Genomic DNA, 16,672 nt, shown 5'->3' with positions numbered 1-16,672 from the left:
TCTCTCCCTCTCTCTCTCTCTCTCTCTCCCTCTCCCTCTCTCACTGCTTCTCTCCTTTTCTCTTTCCTTCCAGCAGGCTTGAATCCCCCCCTCCCCTCGGTGGTTAAGAAGAACCTAATCTTTCGCTTTTCTCTCTCTTTCGTGTTCTTTTATTTTCCTTCCTTCCATTAATTTTTTTTTAAACTCCTGGAAGGTGGCTTATCCTCTCTCCTTGGGCTTCTCCAGCTATTGTTACCCTCCCCCCCTCTCCCAGGGGTGTGCCTGGGCAAGGTGGGGTTCCTGTGGGGGGGCTCACCTCCTTTATCCAATGAGACCCTTTGGGAAAGCCAGGAGCCACCGTCTCCCTCCCACCCTTCGGAGGAACCATATGGAGCCTGAATTTTTCCAACATGGAGGCAAGGGAAATAGACGTTTGGCCGGGCAGAGCTGCTTCCCCCCCCCTCCACACCCCCTTTTCTCCTGGATCCTAGATCTCAGACCCACCCCCCCATCCGGCACCTTGCCTCTTCCCACTGTCCGGCCAGTCCGGCCCCGGCGCCCTCCAGCCCGGAGCCTGGCTGGGCAAAGTCCCAGAGCAGAGTTGCCAAGGCGCCTTTTAATTCGGTTACCTCCAGCGCCCAAACTTAACGCTGTAGAGCTCAGGTCTCGGCCGGCCGGGTGTGTGGGAATCTGCTACGGCTAACCATTTCAGTGTCCAACGATGGCTTTCTCTTCGCCTCCTTGGGCTACCCTAGGTAGCTGGTAGCTGCTCACCGGGGTCACCGCGGCCACAGCGGGCTGGAGGCGGCCGGGGAGGGGGGCTGTCTGAGTGCAGGATCCTTCTCAGCCCTGTCTCTCTGCCGGCGGAGCCTCCATTCTTTCCGATCACCGCTCTAGCTCCTTTGCTTCCCACTCCCCTGGCCTGTGTCCTGAGACCGTTCGGGGTTTATTGCAGGGAGAGAGCAACAGAATTTTGGCCTCAGGCGTCTAGTCAAATTATTGTTTTATTTTTATTATTATCATCATCGCCATCATTATTGCTATAACTATCATTAGACTAAATAAAGCCAGGGCCCAGCCAGCTAACCCCCTCCAACATTTTTATTTCATTCTCTTCTCTATCTATTAATAACAAACTCAACTGACGCCTGTTAATTAATTCCCCCTTCATCAGGGCCGCTCAGAAGCTAATTTTGGTTAAATCATCAGAGGCTAATGGTAATAATAATAAAAGGATTGGGTCAGCCTGGTCAATTGAACTCCAGTTCTCCCTAGAAGGACCTGCTGCTCTGCAGACCCATGTGTTTCCAGAAACAAATCCTTCCCAGAAACCAATTGGAACTTAGGGCCATCCCAGCTCCCTTTTGAGTATAAATCTCTGCACTGTTGTTAAGAAGATATATGTGTGGGAGGGACTTCCTTCACCTGAACCCCTTTTATTTTCCTAATTTATTTTTAAGTTTTCTTTGGAGTTGAGCCGCTGGGCTGATTGAGATTTGAGTTTTCCAAACACACAGGACAGCCTGGAGTTTTTATGAAAAGTAGAGGTGAGAGGTTGGGAAAGACAAGGAAAAATATGGCCAGAAGTTTCACAACAAATACACACAATCCTACATCTTGAACCTTTATTTTGCTGGAACACTTTTAAAACGCTATATTGGAATAGTGATTGTATTTTATTTCTGTTCGAGAGAACCCCAGTAAATAAGGGGTACCTTTTCTATTACGAACTCACTCAAAAGAAAGATATTGGTCAAATTCCTTTGTGGATTTTTTTTTTTTTTTGCATCCTGAATCGTTTTCTCATCTCTGGAGAAAAAAGTCCAGCAGTTACACATTTCTTTTGGAGAAATCAAAGAAAACTGACTGTGAAGGAAAGGGTGGGGAAAATTGGTGATTAAAAAAAAAAGAGGGGTGCGGGGAGAGATCTGGGCCAAATGGTCACAGCACCAGATTCTTGCCATCCCTAAGAATTTGAAACAACCCTGTTCCATTTGGAAGCTCCACAGGGGCCATTGGCTGCCAAGTCCCAGGCCTGGCTAAGCAAAGAAGGTAGTGAAAGTAGGGGTACCTCAGCAGAGCAGCGGACCTACAAAGGGAAGCAGGGTTCCACTGGCTGTGAGTTAGAAATCTTCAGAAAGTTTGTAGAAACAGTCTGGTGTTGCTGGCATCCTGTGAAGGGATGAGGAGAAGGAACATTACTGGAAAAGGTTCTCTTATGAACTTGCTTCTTTTTCTTTCTTTCTTTCTTTCTTTTTTTGTCCCAGATCTCCCGGTTTCCTCCAGGCTAGATTTTGTTTAGTGAAAGGATGTAGAAGGGAGGCCAGACTGGAGGCAGAGAGGCCACTCAGCAAAGCTGCTGGTGATGCTTTTATTTTGGAGTCTTCTAGTGCCCCCCTCCCTTGAACCACCCTATCCCAGAGTTAGGGCGAGGTGAGGAGAGAGGGAGTGGGAGAGGTCAGGGGCTAGTGCACCAGCGGTGGTGGAGAAGCCAGGGAGGGCCCTGGTGGCCACAGGAGTCTACACTAGGCAGCCCCCTTTTTAAAATAGATATGAACACGGGTGGCATTTCTCTTTAAAAATTAAAGCATTGAAATAAGAAAAATCCATTTCAAATCAGATACATGGCTTGAGCATCAACTCTGGAGATGTTAGGGAGGTGAGAAGAAGGGGGAAAAAAACCCACAAAAACAAAAACCTATTGATGTCAGTTCCCTTTTCAGTTCCTAAGATGGATTTGAGCCCAAGTCCTCTTCTCCCCCTTGTGTCTCTCTTCTCTCGCCCCGCAGGTCAGCCGCTTGGAACAGTCCCGGGAGGAGGGGGGCAGAAAGGGGAAAGGGAGAAAGAGGGGGGGGGGTCCGGCGTGTCACGTGACCCCCAGGGGTGCCAATGTCCGGTTGTGAGGGTAGCAGGCCTTTGCAAGTTGCCACCCACTGCCAGCGATGCAGAAAGCCACCTACTACGACAACGCCGCCGCCGCACTCTTCGGAGGCTACTCGTACCCAGGCAGCAATGGCTTCGGCTACGACGGCCCCCCTCAGCCCCCCTTTCAGGCCGCCACGCACCTGGAGGGTGACTACCAGCGTTCAGCATGCTCGCTGCAGTCCCTGGGCAACGCCACCCCACATGCCAAGAGCAAGGAGGTCAATGGCAGCTGCATGAGGCCCGGCCTGGCCCCTGAGCCCCTGCCCGCTCCGCCAGGCTCACCCCCGGCCAGCGCCGCACCTACCAGTACCACTAGCAACAGCAATAACGGGGGCGGTCCCAGCAAAAGCGGCCCCTCCAAATGCGGTCCCGGCTCCAACTCCACCCTCACCAAACAGATATTCCCCTGGATGAAAGAGTCGAGGCAAACGTCCAAGCTGAAAAACAGCTCCCCCGGCACAGGTACCAGCTCTCTGCCTTCCTCCCTTTTGTCCACTCCAGGAATGTCACTGTTATTCTAGCACCCAGCCCCTAGGCGCCCAGCAGGCGGGCTAAGACCAATATTAGGTGGCGGCTGCGCATTTTCCCCCTGTACCTCTTACCACCTGATGACCCCCGTGACCCCGCCAATACCCTGTCCATCCACCCAGGGGGTGAGGCGCTTAAGCCTTGGAGCCCCTTCCCAAGGCCACAAGGCCCAGAGGCATCACCAGGAAGACGCACATTGATTATTATTAAGTATGATTACTGTGGGTATTAATCACAATTGTTCTGGCTGCCCGGGGTCTCAGCCTCCAGGCAAAGGCAGTCTTCGTGCCACACGCCCACCTGCCCCCCCTCTTACCCATGAGGGCTGGTCCAGTTTTCCTCCCACTCCCTAAGTGTTTTCCCCACAGTCACCCATCCTGTCCATAGGACAGGTAAGGCGATGGATGTCTGGGATTGGGAATAAGGGGATGGGAGGGGGAAGGGGGAGACACATGCGCACCTAAAAAGAAAAAAGAAAAAAAATCCAGCCTTAAATAAATGGCCACACAGCTCTGTCTGCATGACATGATCAAATTTTCATAAGCTGGGGCAGTGAGAGGAGAACAGGTCTCTTAATAAATGCCACTATTATAGAGTGTCCGCTAATGCGACGGGAGGGGGGGGGTTGAAGAGGAGGCGGGGACACGGAGGGGAGGGCGGCGGGGGCTCCCGAGTCCAGGCCTGGATTTATTAAGAAACGATGCATTCAATTTCGACGTGTTCAGTAATTATCTTTTATTTCATTTTCTTCCTCTTCCCACCCCTCCCCCTCGGATCCAGCAGAGGGCTGTGGCGGCGGCGGCGGCGGCGGTGGAGGCGGCGGAGGCGGTGGAGGCGGCGGCGGCGGCGGCGGCAGCGGTGGGGGCAGCGGCGCGGGCAGCGGCGGGGGAGGAGGGGACAAGAGCCCCCCGGGATCGGCGGCGTCCAAGCGCGCGCGCACGGCGTACACCAGCGCGCAGCTGGTGGAGCTGGAGAAGGAGTTCCACTTCAACCGCTACCTGTGCCGGCCGCGCCGCGTGGAGATGGCCAACCTGCTCAACCTCAGCGAGCGCCAGATCAAGATCTGGTTCCAGAACCGGCGCATGAAGTACAAGAAAGACCAGAAGGCCAAAGGCCTGGCTTCCTCCTCTGGGGGTCCCTCTCCCGCCGGCAGTCCCCCGCAGCCCATGCAGTCCACCGCCGGCTTCCTGAACGCCTTACACTCCATGACCCCCAGCTACGAGAGCCCGTCCCCGCCCGCCTTCGGCAAAGCCCACCAGAATGCCTACGCGCTGCCCTCCAACTACCAACCCCCCCTCAAGGGCTGCGGCGCCCCGCAGAAGTATCCCCCCACTCCGGCGTCAGATTACGAGCCCCACGTCCTCCAAGCCAACGGGAGTACCTACGGGACGCCCACCATGCAGGGCAGCCCCGTGTACGTGGGAGGGGGCGGCTACGCGGATCCGCTGCCGCCCCCTGCCGGCCCCTCCCTCTACGGCCTCAACCACCTGTCCCACCACCCTTCTGGGAACCTGGACTACAACGGGGCGCCCCCCATGGCCCCCAACCAGCATCATGGACCCTGTGAGCCCCACCCCACCTACACAGACCTCTCCTCTCACCACGCGCCTCCTCCTCAGGGTAGAATCCAAGAAGCGCCCAAATTAACACACCTGTGATGTGGGAGGGTGGGGGAGGAGGGAGGTCAAGGTCGAGGGGAGGCCAGCCTGGAGATTCCCTGGGAAGTGTGAGGTTGGAGGGGGAAGGCGGGGAAATTGCAGGAGGTGGTCTGCAGGCTTGCACTGGGAACCGACCTGGAGCTCCCTTCCCTCCTCCCTGGCCCGAGGGCTTGTTTTTTAAATCTTCCACTCCTTATTCCATCTGCCTGCCAACCCACTTGGAAAGGAATCCACAGCAGACTGGAGATGACCCCCATCAATCCCAGGTCTCTAGTGCTACCCAGCTGGAATTCCATGCTCCTTCCAGAGGGAGTTGGGCAGAGAAAGCCGAGATAGGAAAACAAGGCAGAGAAAGAAGCACATTTTCAAAAACAAAAAAACCCCAGACAAGATGGTTAGGCCATCACCAACCAACAGACTTACCTTCCATCTCTGTTGATAACTCCCCCAAATCTTGGTTGTTTTTTTTTTTTACCCCCTCTCATTCTCCTTAAGAAACAAGGAAACAGATTTAAACCCAAGGGCACAAAATTCTCCCTCCACTTCCCCAAGCCTCAAAATGTTCTCCCTTCTATTTGAGGTTTTTGGGGAACATGCCCTCCATTTCTAACTCCATAGTTTGTTTGTTCTAGGTCATTCATCTTTATACCCCGGCCCCCATCAATTTGTTTTCTGAGGCCTCAGGGATGATGAGATCCTGAAAATCAGAGCTGCCTATAGTATAAATAAATATATATACATATATATATTTTCTTTTAAAGGAAGAGTTAGGCGAAGGCAGGCAAGTTGTCAGGACTGAAGGTTTGCCTGTTCTGCAGCCTAAGCTCAGCTCCAGGTCCATCCCCACCCCCAGCCCCCTTGCGGACAGCGAATGGCCACAGAGGTTCTCCACTTTTCTTTTTTTGCATTGCTCTCTTGACTTAACGTGAAAACAGGGTATATTTGAACAAACTGTCTGTCCCAGGCAGGGGCTGCAGCTGGGTCTCTGTGCCTTGCTCAACCTCCTGACAGGACACTTTTGTTGCACTTAGAGTTTACATTTTAATGGATATAAAAACAACTGTGAGAGATGTCTGGGCCTGCAGAGGTCCAGCATTGCTCAAAAAGCGTGTGTTCTAGTGAACATTTTCATATATATTTATTGGTTATAGCCTGTTAAGATATTTTCTTTCCTTTTGGTATTATTTATCCCCCTACATTATGTATTTATATGAGGGAAAAAAGGAAAAATGTACTTTTTTAGTATTTACTTGTTATAAGGGACATTGTGTTTCCTGTCATGTAAAACCAGCTATTTTAGTTTTTCTTGTACTCTAGAAAAGAGCTGTAGATTTATGTTAAACTCGTACTTATGAGCTATTGTAATTAGTTCTAAAAGGCATGAACTCAGCTCCTAATTGTCACTGTATAGTCCTGAATTTGTAGAGTTAGAGTTAATTCCCTCTTGGAACTTTCTTTGTTCTTCTGTAGTTACTTTTTCCCCCCTTACTTGAAAGGGTTGTCTGTCAAACAATTCTTGAATAAACTTTCTGTTATCAATTTTATCTTGTCCTAGTGGTCCAATTTAGATAGCAGAATGAGACTGTTGATTGCCATTTTTTTCCTCCAAGGAAAGGAGGGCTTTAAAAACCCTTCCCTGACCTTTTCCTCTGATGGTCAGGTTCCTATCTGTTCCATTTCTCCCCACCTATTTTTCCAGGTTAAGTAGTTTTTCTCTCACAGGAGCCTGAGCCATTCTACCAGCTTCTTTTAAGTTTTAAGTGACAAGTGGAAGATGGACAGGGAAGTCTTGGGGGCTTTCTGTATTATTCATTCTGTTTGCCTTTCATTTTTCTCATTTATTGGCTTTATTATTATTATTTTGGTCTGTTTCTTACTTGGCTACAATGTTTGTATGCTTTCCCCAAACAAACAAAAAAACAAAACAAGAAAATCTGGCCTATTTATTACTGCTCTTCCATGCAACCTAAACTTCACAGTTCTCTTCCGGAGCTACAAAGAAGTTGTCACGTGACCTAAAGCCCAACTATCATTGGGTCTAAAATGAAAACAAAGGAAAATGATTAATCTAAAAAAAAAAAAGGGAAGCCTAGACTTCTCAGGTCAAACCTTAAAACTAAAGTGAAATTAAATCATTAAATAAAACCTAAGGCAGAGGGAGAGGAAGCGAGTTTGATTTCCCCTGCCAGGGAAAAGGGAAAAGAGAGTGGCAGAAGCTGTTGGAGCCAAACGTAAATAAAATGGTCCCCAGGCTAATGTGCAGCTCTGTTTCCACGATCCTTGGGAAAACTTCATTTCTTAGTCGTGGTTCCATAAAAGTTTTATCACATTGGAGCGAGGATAGAGAAGGTCTGTCAAAGATGAAATGTCACCACTGAATCGCTGGAGCCGATAAGAGCCAGAAGACAGGGTGGCTGAAATATGGAGCTAATTCGTTGAAAGAGAAGCAATGGCTGCTTGCTGAAGAGTTGCATAATTCTAATTGTAAGCGATGCACCCGCATTGCTTAATTAGGAGCATATATTTGGTGATAGTGGTATAGGAGGGGGTGAGAATTGTTCTAGGCCCACAACCTTAAAGAGAGGGCTGATTTTCATTTTTATGTTGCATCTTGGCAGTCCAAGGTTAGTAATTACAGTCTTTATGCAACAATAAATAACAATAAAAAAGCAACCTGAATTCTATACCAGCCCCTCCCCCCCATCAAGTAGAATTTTAACTGGACTCAGCCCATCCAGGCAGCAAGCAATTTAGCATTGGGTCAGGCTATAATTTAAAGGCAGAAGAGCGTGCAAAGTTTGATTGGGATCAAATAACGCTCAAGGGTTTTTCTTTTTCTCTTCCTCTTCCCTGAATAACATTTTCTGAATGATGTAACTAGATGAAGGGCCACGTTTGGTCTGGGGGTGGAGGGTGGAGTGGATTGCTTATTTATCTCCTAGGACAGAGGCAGGCCAAGAGAAGATTTAGCTATAGTACAAAAAAGCTGGCTTGAAGCTGGGATTGCAAATAAGAAAGAAAAAAAAATCAGCCTGGTTTGGTTTGTTGTTCCTTACCTTCTGTCTGCTGGATTCCAGACTCAGCTAAAGATAGGGGTAAAAATATCTGTGTTGTATGATTCCTGGCAGGACAGAAGGGCACTCTTACCCTTTATAACACCCAAGTTTTCTGCTGTTCACTAATCTGGCCATAAAACCTGTCAGCAAGGGTTAGAGAGTTGTATTTCCTATAGGGACAGTCTCTGCCTGATTGCTTGGAGGAGCCCTGGATCCTGAAGCCAGCTGGAGTGGCTGATAGAAAGCACACAAGAGCCTATAGGGTCAGCCAGAGGCACTCTACTCTCCAAGGCCTCCCTGCACAACTTCCAGATTGCAACTATTTGGATACCGCCCATTCCCCTCCTCACCTCTAAATGACAAAAAGTAAAATAAAGGTTTCCTTTGCAGCTAAGTTGCAAACCACCCTGTCTGGTTAGCTGGTCCGTTTCAGAGCAGTTCTCTGGAGTCCTCCAGAGCCTATCCCTGGAGCCCCCACCCCCAGCTCCCCTTTTCTCTCCTCCACCCCCCCCCCCACCCTGCTACTCAGACTTCTCTGCCCTTCTTTTTAAATACTCACCACCACCCACGCCGATGTTACATTGACAGAAAGTTTCTAGTTCCAGCTCTCAGCTGAGTTGCCATTTCTCTGCTAACCAGCCTTTTCCTCCCCGGCAGGGTAATGGAGAGCCAGGAGGGGGGAGGGGAGGCCAGATCCGTGGGAGTTCTTCAGGCAAACTTTCCACCCAACTTAACGCCTTCCCTCTGTCCCCATTTCCCATCTGTTTCCTGGCTCTCCCAGAATCACCTTTCTCTGTTGTCACCCCCCCCCCTCAGGCCTTTTTAAGGGATGTGGAATTTCGGCTGTTCCCTCTTGCTTTCCCAAAGAGCCAAATTCTTTGATGCAATCGGAGAGAGCTGTCAGGGGGCTAAGATTGATCGCCTCATCTTCTCTCCGTCCCTCTGACCCACTTATTTAAAAATTTTCCTCCAGATCGACTTTTCATTTTCTGCTTTGAGGCCTAGTTTCCCACCAATTGCTCCTGGCTCTTGAGTTTTATGCTTCCTCCCTTTAGCAAATTACAGCATTAAACTTTAGACTATCTTAGTCTCCTTACAATAAAAAAAATTAGAAAAAATTCTCCAGAGGCCAGAAATGGAATATCATCTTAGTGATCATTATTTCCTCTTGTATGGTCTTCAGGGAATTCTTACTAAGGGTTTGTAACACACACACACACACACACACACACACACACACACACACAAATATGAGAGGGAAAGCCTCTTTGTCCTAGGGAAGAATCCCCACCCTCTACCCCATGTGTTGACCTGAGTTTTGAGAGTTAAATGATGGCTTCTACCTTGGTTCTTGTTCCTGCTTCTGGCTACAGATATGGGTAAGGCTGAGAGGGACATATATATCTTCTGCTACATGTATGTGTGTGAGTGGAGAGACAGGGGTGTCAGAGAGGGATGTAGGTGCCCCCCAAGAGGAAAGCAAGTGGACATAAAGAGCTTCCTGTAAACACTGGGCAAGAAAAGGGAAGCTAGGCTACATAGCTATGGAGAAAAGCTAGTGACCCCAAATTGCTCCTCACGTGTGTGTCACTTTTCTGTGTCAGGCTGTGGGTGCTGGTCTATTTCCCAAGACTGAACTATTGCTTTTAGGGGCAGGGATAGGGACAATAGTGCAGCTGCTGGGAAAAATCACTTCCCTTTATTTGCACCCTAATACCTTTCCCAAATGATAGAAGCTTCTTTTTATTCCCTCCTCTTCCCTCATTGAGATTCTCTCTCTTTTCCTGGGGCAGGGAGAATACTGGCCAGAAAACAGGAATGTTTTCCCTATAGATTTGGTTATTTCTCAGATTCCTACAACCTTCCAGTCTCCCAAAGGAAGAAGGAGGTTCCTCAAGCCTTTCTGGAGAGAGTCATTGGTGTAGGAATGGGGGGCTCATGGTGTCCAGGCTGTGGTCCTCTGGAGTTTTTGAATCAATTAAAGCAAATAATGCTTTCTGTTTTCCACCAGGCCCAGAAAAGCGATTGGCCAAGGCCAGTCCCGTGACCACGAATTCCCTGCAATTTCGCTGGGAGTCCTGGGTTTAATAGAGAGAGTCCCCATACGCTTGTATTTATCAGCAATATACAATTATAAAGGCCCAAAATTTAAAAAGAGGGAGAGAGCAAAATCTCCCCCTCCTCCTAAAATCGCTCCATCTCATAAACCTGGGGGGGGCGGGAGGGGGGGTCCCTTCCGATCCTCCCTCCTGACGCCCCCCCCAGCAGGCCCCCTCCCCCACCATTGAAAGCCATGAATTTTGAATTTGAGAGGGAGATTGGGTTTATAAACAGCCAGCCATCGCTCGCCGAGTGTCTGACTTCCTTCCCCGCTGTCTTGGAGACATTTCAAACTTCATCAATCAAGGAGTCGACATTAATTCCTCCTCCTCCTCCTTTGGAGCAAACCTTCCCCAGCCTCCAGCCCGGCGCCTCCACCCTTCAGAGACCCGAGAGCCAGAAGAGAGCCGAAGATGGGCCTGCTCTGCCTCCACCACCGCCGCTCCCCGTCGCCCCCCCAGCCCCCGAGTTCCCCTGGATGAAAGAGAAGAAATCCGCCAAGAAACCCAGCCAATCGGCCTCGTCTCCTTCCCCAGCCGCCTCCTCGGTCTCGGCCCCCGGGGTCGGATCGCCCGCAGGTCGGTAAGCTTGGTGGGGGTGGGGTGAGGGGCAGCTGGAACGGGAGGCAGAAAGAGCCATGGGGGTGGTTAAAAAAAGAAAAGTGGCAAGCCTGTTGGGGTTCTAGGGCTTGGTGGATTCGTGGGATAGGGAAGCAAAACGTCCCACTGGGGTTCAGGCCTGGCCACTGCCAGCATTTTTATTCTGCTATAGAAGTTTTGGAAGCTGGTTAGGAAAAAAATGCTCCCTCTTTCTTCCCCCCCTATGCTAGAAGAAATAGATTCGATTGAGATTTTTACACTTATCCGTGTAAAGGAATGAGCATTATTGCTGCGACTGAATCTAAAGGCAGGAAAAGATACGTCCTCCTCCTTCTCCCAATCCTAGCAGAGGAAGGGGGAATTTAAGAGCCAGGAAAGAAAAAAAAAAAGAAGTAAAACACAATATTTATGAACCCTTTCTCCAGGTTGAATTGGAAAGTTCTGGATCAAGGGGTCCTCTGGGAGGACCTGGGAAGGAAGAGGGGAGGTTGGTTCTGGGAATGAAAGCAAGCCGCTCCCCGCCCCCTACGTGGCCCGTGGGCGGCTAGGAATGCCGTGCCCTGCCCGGGGGCCAGCTTCGCCACTCCGGGGTGGGAGTAGAAAGAATCGAGAAAGGTGGGAGAGTAAGCCGTGTTGGGGTGTGAAGAGACTGCTCATATTGTTTTTTTTTGGCGGACGGGGTAGCCCTGATCGCAGTTGAACTGAAGTAGGGCTGGGGACACGGTCCTTGGTGACGCCCCGACTTGCTGCTTGCCTCCGCAGATGGCCCAGGACTGGCGGAGCCCGGCGGCGGCGGCGGCGGCGGCGCGCGCAGATTGCGCACGGCGTACACCAACACACAACTGTTGGAGCTGGAGAAGGAATTCCACTTTAATAAGTATCTCTGCCGGCCCCGACGCGTCGAGATCGCGGCCTTGCTGGACCTCACCGAAAGGCAAGTCAAAGTCTGGTTCCAGAATCGGCGAATGAAGCACAAGCGGCAGACGCAGCACCGAGAGCCGCCTGATGGAGAGCCCATCTACCCGGGGACCCTAGAGGACACCGGGGACCCACCTGAAGAACCCTCGGCCAGCCCGCGAGATCCCTCCGCCTCTCAGGGGGCGCGGGAAGTCTGCTTTCAACCAACCGATGTTGTTCCGGGTCCCCCGGGCGCTCCCGGCCCGGAGTCTTTGGCTTCTCACTTGGAGGGTGCGGGCGCACTGAGTCCCAGCTGCGCGCTGCGCCGAGAGTGCGCGCTGGAGCCCGAGCCATTGTTGGAAGACGCCTTCCCCGAGCGGCAGGATTCGCCTTCCCTGCCTGACCTTAACTTCTTCACCACAGACTCTTGTCTCCAGCTGTCCGGAGGCCTTTCCCCCAGCTTGCAGGGCTCCTTGGACAGCCCGATCCCCTTTTCGGAAGAAGAGCTGGACTTCTTTACCAGCACGCTCTGTGCCATCGACCTGCAGTTCCCCTAATCCATTTCCTCCCTCGATCCCGACTCTTTTCATCCCTGCGTTCCTTGGTTGGCTGTTGGGAAAGAAAAAAAGAAGGAAAGAAAGAAAGAAAATCAATCCTTTACCCCTAGTCGCATTTACTAACGTGGTTTGCTAAAATTCAGGTATTATTGAATTAGCATTAAACCCGCTCCCTTCTTTCTCTTTTTAAAATGTCACAGGAAAAAAAAATCTGTTTGGTAGACTCCTTCCAACGAAATCTCAGGAATAATTAAACCCTAGGAGGGCTTTCTTAAAAAAAAATTAGAGGGACCTATTTTCCTCCTTTTTTAAGTTTTACATGTAGATTATTTATTTAAATTCTTTAATAATAGGAAAAGGGGAAATATTTATTGTACATTATTTTCATAGATTAAATAAATGTCTTTATACTGTGAAAACGAGTCTTATGTTTACGCTCAGCTTCTTTATACCGTCCCCAACACCTACCCTCATTTTAGAACCCTAGCAAGATTGGTCTGGTATAGAGAGCGTCCTGTCGGTGGCCTTACCCTCCTCCGCCCCTCTCCATGCTGGCAAAGTCCGGATGGTACAAAGGTGACTCCTGCGTAGGGACCACTTGCCCGGCCGCGGCTCCAGGTAGCCTGGAGGGGTGGTTCTCTCATCTGTCCCCCAAGTCTCTGGCCCGGTATGGATATTCTCTTGGTCTCTGATCGGAAATAATAAGATGGATGAGTGAAAGTGAGCAAACAGAAGTGGTGCCGGGAGGCTTCGGGGATGAGCTGGGAATGACGGCTGTAGCGCCTAGGCTGAGCTGAATTAAGAGGAATCCCGGGGTCCCAAGCCGGGCAGAGAGGCTTTTCCCTTCACGCTGGAAGCCTGGGGACCTGAGGCCTGGGTCCAGATCTCCCGGGGCAGCGGGGTGGGGTGCGGGCGGCAGTGGGGTGCTGGTTGTGGGTTTCTCGGGAAAGCAGGGCCAAATGCCCGGGAATGATAACTCATCTCCAAAGTGGCAAGTGAAGAGGCCAGCTGAGAAAGTGGCACGGCCAGGGCGGACACCGACGCCCGCGGGCTCCTCCAGGGATCCGGGGGAGGTGGGGAAGGATCGATCCCCCGAGCACAAAGCCTCCAAGGAGGCCCGGGCGGCGTCGGGACAATGCAGACGGAGGGCGAAGCGAGGCGCGGGAAGAGCCAGAGGGGGAGACCGGGAAGCAAAGAAGATGCTCAAAATGGCGCTGAGGCCTGGCAACCCGGGAGGGCCAGCGAGGAGATCGTGGCGGCCATGACAGCCGCGGGAGGGATGCGCGGGGGTCCAGGCCCGGGTGTGGGGAGAGGTGTGGGAGCCCCCCGCCCTACTTTCCTCCAGTTGCCAGACTTCCAGACCTGACAGCTTTCTAGCTATTTCTTCCCCCCACCCCCATTTCCCCCCCTTTTCTTTTTAAAGAATGAGGCCAATGGATGCTGAGGGCTGGGGGTGGCAGGCCAGGCCGCGTGGGTGTGGGCAGGGGAGGAGACCAGCCGCTGGCCCCGAGGCCCGGCTCTTCCTGCCGAGTGTGACTTTTGATCCTCCTTGCGGGATTTGAAGCCGGGCCAGAGCTTTCTCCGCACGCAGTCCTGCTGTCTGGGCCAACAACTTCATTTTCCATCTCAACGCCGCCATCCTATCCCTCTCCCCACCGCCCCTGCTCCCTTCCCAGCTCCGGGTCCGATCAGCTCAGCTCGGCCACGGCGGAGGCCAAGCTGGCCCAGCCAGGATCGATCTCTGCCCGCGTCGGCCTCCTGGTTTGTTCCCAGGCACGCGGAGATTTAAAGGGCCCTGGAAAGCCATTCATCCACCTCAGGTTTATTTAATATTTCTCCAGCTCAGGAACACACACCGCGGGGGCTACCTCCCCTCCGCTGAGACGCAGTTGATTTCCAAGGCCTCCCAGACTTTTCCCCAGGACCAGCAGGAACCGGACGTGGAGTACCAGGCACCCAGAGGCAGCAACTGGCAGGAAAAGCAGGAGACACGCAGGTCACTAGGCAGGCCCATGGCTTATTATTTATTTATTTTTTCAGTTGGGCCCTCAGTGTGGGAAGTAACCCACATTTTATTCAGCTGGAATTTAATCCCTTAAACTGTCTTAATATAGATTCATCTCGTGCATTAAATAATCTTATGTCATGTTAAATTGCGCTTATTTCTCTCATAAATTAATATAGAACAATTAGATGTGTTATTATAATACTATCGTGTATCTTATTAGTTTATTCTCCCTCATAAAATATATAGGTGTGAAATAAATTCGATATATTAAAGTAATAATACACAGCTTATTGGCTTGTGTTTATTTTCCCCATAAATAAGTAAATATACAATATATTAAAACCACACTATACATCTCATTGGGCTGTGTGTTTATTTCTCCATAAAATATGCCCACAGGCAGTGTTTAACATCTTAAAAATCACAGCACATAAGCCATCTCTATACTAGCAAAATGAAAGAGACGTATCAGCTGGTGCCTTGATTTCAATGGACAGCCAAACTAGATAATTTGGTCTAATTAAAAATGTTCTTGCAGCTTTAGCAGGTTGTTACAAAGATCAAGAATACCAGAAGGATCTCACTAATTACCCACCCTCTAGCTTTCTTTGGTCAGAAAAGAACAGCACTCTTTTATCAATGCAAAAGAGAGGGGAAAAAATGCAGGCACTGCTGTGCAGGAGAGGAGAGACAGACACCCCATCCTGGAATCCTGGACTGCAAATACTCAGGGGCCTGTGAAGTTCCAGTTCTTTACAGCCTGGCTACTGTGGGTCCAGCAGCATCAGTATTACCTGTGAGGTAGTTAAAAATGTAGAATTTTAGGCCCCACTCCAGATCTACTGAATCTGAATCTGCAATTTAACAGGGCCTTAGTGACTTATAATAAAGTTTCAATAAATTAATTTTCAGAGGTATGGTTAGCAGGATACCTGTAGCTACTACAGAGATCTGAGGATCACAGTTCTAAGTCAGCTTGGGTGGGAAAGTCCATGAATCTCTAATCTTCAACTAACCACCTAAAAGCTGGAAGTGGAGCTGTCTGTGGCTCAAGTGGTAGAACACTAACTTTGAGTGAAAAAGTGAAGAGACAGTACCCAGGCCCTGAGTTCAAGCTCCAGGACTGGCACAAAAGAAGTACTATTAGAGGGGCTGGGAAGGTGGCTTAGTGGTAGAGCGCTTGCCTTGCATGAGGCCCTGGGTTCGACTCCTCAGCACCACATAAGCAAAAAGAAAAAAGCCGGAAGTGGCGCTCAGGTGGTAGAACACTAGCCTTGAGCTGAAGAGCTGAGGGATAGCACCCAGGCCCAGAGTTCAAGACCCACGATCGGACCCCTTCCCCCCAAAAAATAAATAAAATAAAGAAGTACTGTTGGATCACAGTACCACCTTTCTTTTTGCCTTCCACCCTGTTACGAATTTTTACCCCCTCCCCGTGTCACCTTTATTTTATTTTATTCTTGTCGGTTGCACAGCTTGAACTCAGGACGGGGGCACTGTCCCTGAGCCTCTTTGTACTCAAGGCTATCACTCTACCACTTGAGCCACAACACCACTTCTGTTTTTTTGTGTGGTTAATTGGAGATAAGAGTTTGACAGGGACTTTTTCTGCCCAGGCTGGCTTCAAAGGGTGATCCTCAGATTTCAACCTCCGGAGTAGGTAGGATTATAGGAGTGAGCCACTGGCACCTGGCTATATAACACGTCTATAATAATAATAAAAGAACTTCAACCCACTGTACTTGACCCTATGACTTTCCAATTTTCCAACTCAAACTAGACTACAAAGGACAGGGAATCTCAGCTACTGCCTAAGGTTGCATCAATTCTGATTCCTCCTGCCAAATGAATAGGGAACCAAGAGGGATCAGCCAAAGGCTCAATCTACCTGTTCACAGTCTTGAATTTCCAACATGCTAGAGTACGTAAAAGATTGTGGTGGTCATGACAATTATTGTGCAGGGTCCAGCCTCCAATTCAGGAAACGAAGAGATCCAACATTTCCTTTGGTTGACTACTAAAGAGGACTTGGAATTCTCTTTACAGGAAATACACAGACTTCCTGTTACTCTTCTTACACAAATTGACTATCTTTGGTGACACCATAGCAATTGAAAGAGGTGATGCACTTGCAAAAGTAATGACCCTCTCTTTGCTTTCCCTACCCAACGTCATTAGCTTCTTTTCTCTTCTGTAGAGTCATCATTAGCTTGAGATGTTCCACTTGGCTATGAGGGAAGGGGAAGAGGAGTGGTTCCCAAGTAGGGAGGGCAGTGGATCTCTCAGTGGTGGCAGGCTAGAGGGCAGTGCCAGGCAATTGCATTCACTCCATTTTGATTGGGGCAGGAACCCTTTTGGGTCAGGA

The 16,672-nt window shown here is 50.1% G+C and overlaps 2 protein-coding genes and 2 long non-coding RNA genes across 10 annotated transcripts in view; 2 read left to right on the top strand and 2 right to left on the bottom strand.

The window, feature by feature from the left end:
* Nucleotides 1-6,634, top strand: part of Hoxb3 (homeobox B3) — a 57,183-nt gene extending 50,549 nt beyond the window's left edge. For all 6 annotated transcript variants that reach the window (XM_070028259.1, XM_070028255.1, XM_070028257.1 and 3 more), the window contains exons 4-5: nucleotides 2,769-3,366; nucleotides 4,213-6,634. In XM_070028259.1, the coding sequence (XP_069884360.1) occupies nucleotides 2,922-3,366; nucleotides 4,213-5,090 (1,323 nt within the window). In that variant the 5' untranslated portion in view covers nucleotides 2,769-2,921 and the 3' untranslated portion in view covers nucleotides 5,091-6,634. The remainder of the gene's footprint in view (nucleotides 1-2,768; nucleotides 3,367-4,212) is intronic.
* Nucleotides 1,609-8,841, bottom strand: LOC138831120 (uncharacterized). 2 transcript variants are annotated; one of them, XR_011373111.1, is made up of 3 exons: nucleotides 8,706-8,841; nucleotides 5,514-5,579; nucleotides 1,609-2,151 (listed from the first exon to the last, which is right to left on the bottom strand). It is a non-coding gene; the product is annotated as an uncharacterized lncRNA (long non-coding RNA). The 2 variants fall into 2 exon arrangements; XR_011373110.1 differs by lacking the exon at nucleotides 1,609-2,151 and adding an exon at nucleotides 4,937-5,084.
* A 1,336-nt stretch (nucleotides 8,842-10,177) lies between these two features.
* Hoxb2 (homeobox B2) lies at nucleotides 10,178-12,727 on the top strand. The gene is made up of 2 exons (XM_070028254.1): nucleotides 10,178-10,824; nucleotides 11,608-12,727. Exons 1-2 carry the CDS (start codon nucleotides 10,440-10,442, stop codon nucleotides 12,297-12,299), a joined length of 1,077 nt encoding a protein of 358 aa, XP_069884355.1. The 5' UTR covers nucleotides 10,178-10,439; the 3' UTR covers nucleotides 12,300-12,727.
* Nucleotides 12,264-14,244, bottom strand: LOC138831115 (uncharacterized). Its single transcript, XR_011373109.1, has 3 exons — nucleotides 14,156-14,244; nucleotides 12,830-12,987; nucleotides 12,264-12,351 (listed from the first exon to the last, which is right to left on the bottom strand). It is a non-coding gene; the product is annotated as an uncharacterized lncRNA (long non-coding RNA).
* Nucleotides 14,245-16,672: the final 2,428 nt, after the last annotated feature.

The sequence above is a fragment of the Dipodomys merriami genome, unplaced genomic scaffold (genome assembly GCF_024711535.1).
Source record: "Dipodomys merriami isolate MVZ:Mamm:240054 unplaced genomic scaffold, mDipMer1.0.p SCAF_19, whole genome shotgun sequence".
Lineage (NCBI taxonomy): Eukaryota > Metazoa > Chordata > Mammalia > Rodentia > Heteromyidae > Dipodomys > Dipodomys merriami.
This window is presented reverse-complemented; position numbering and strand designations above follow the sequence as displayed.

Excerpts from the sequence above, each read along its gene's own strand:
- Hoxb2 (XM_070028254.1), top strand. The coding sequence starts at position 10,440 with ATGAATTTTGAATTTGAGAGGGAGATTGGGTTTATAAACAGCCAGCCA. Across the intron at positions 10,825-11,607 it reads CGGGGTCGGATCGCCCGCAG|ATGGCCCAGGACTGGCGGAG; the intron begins GTCGGTAAGCTT and ends TTGCCTCCGCAG.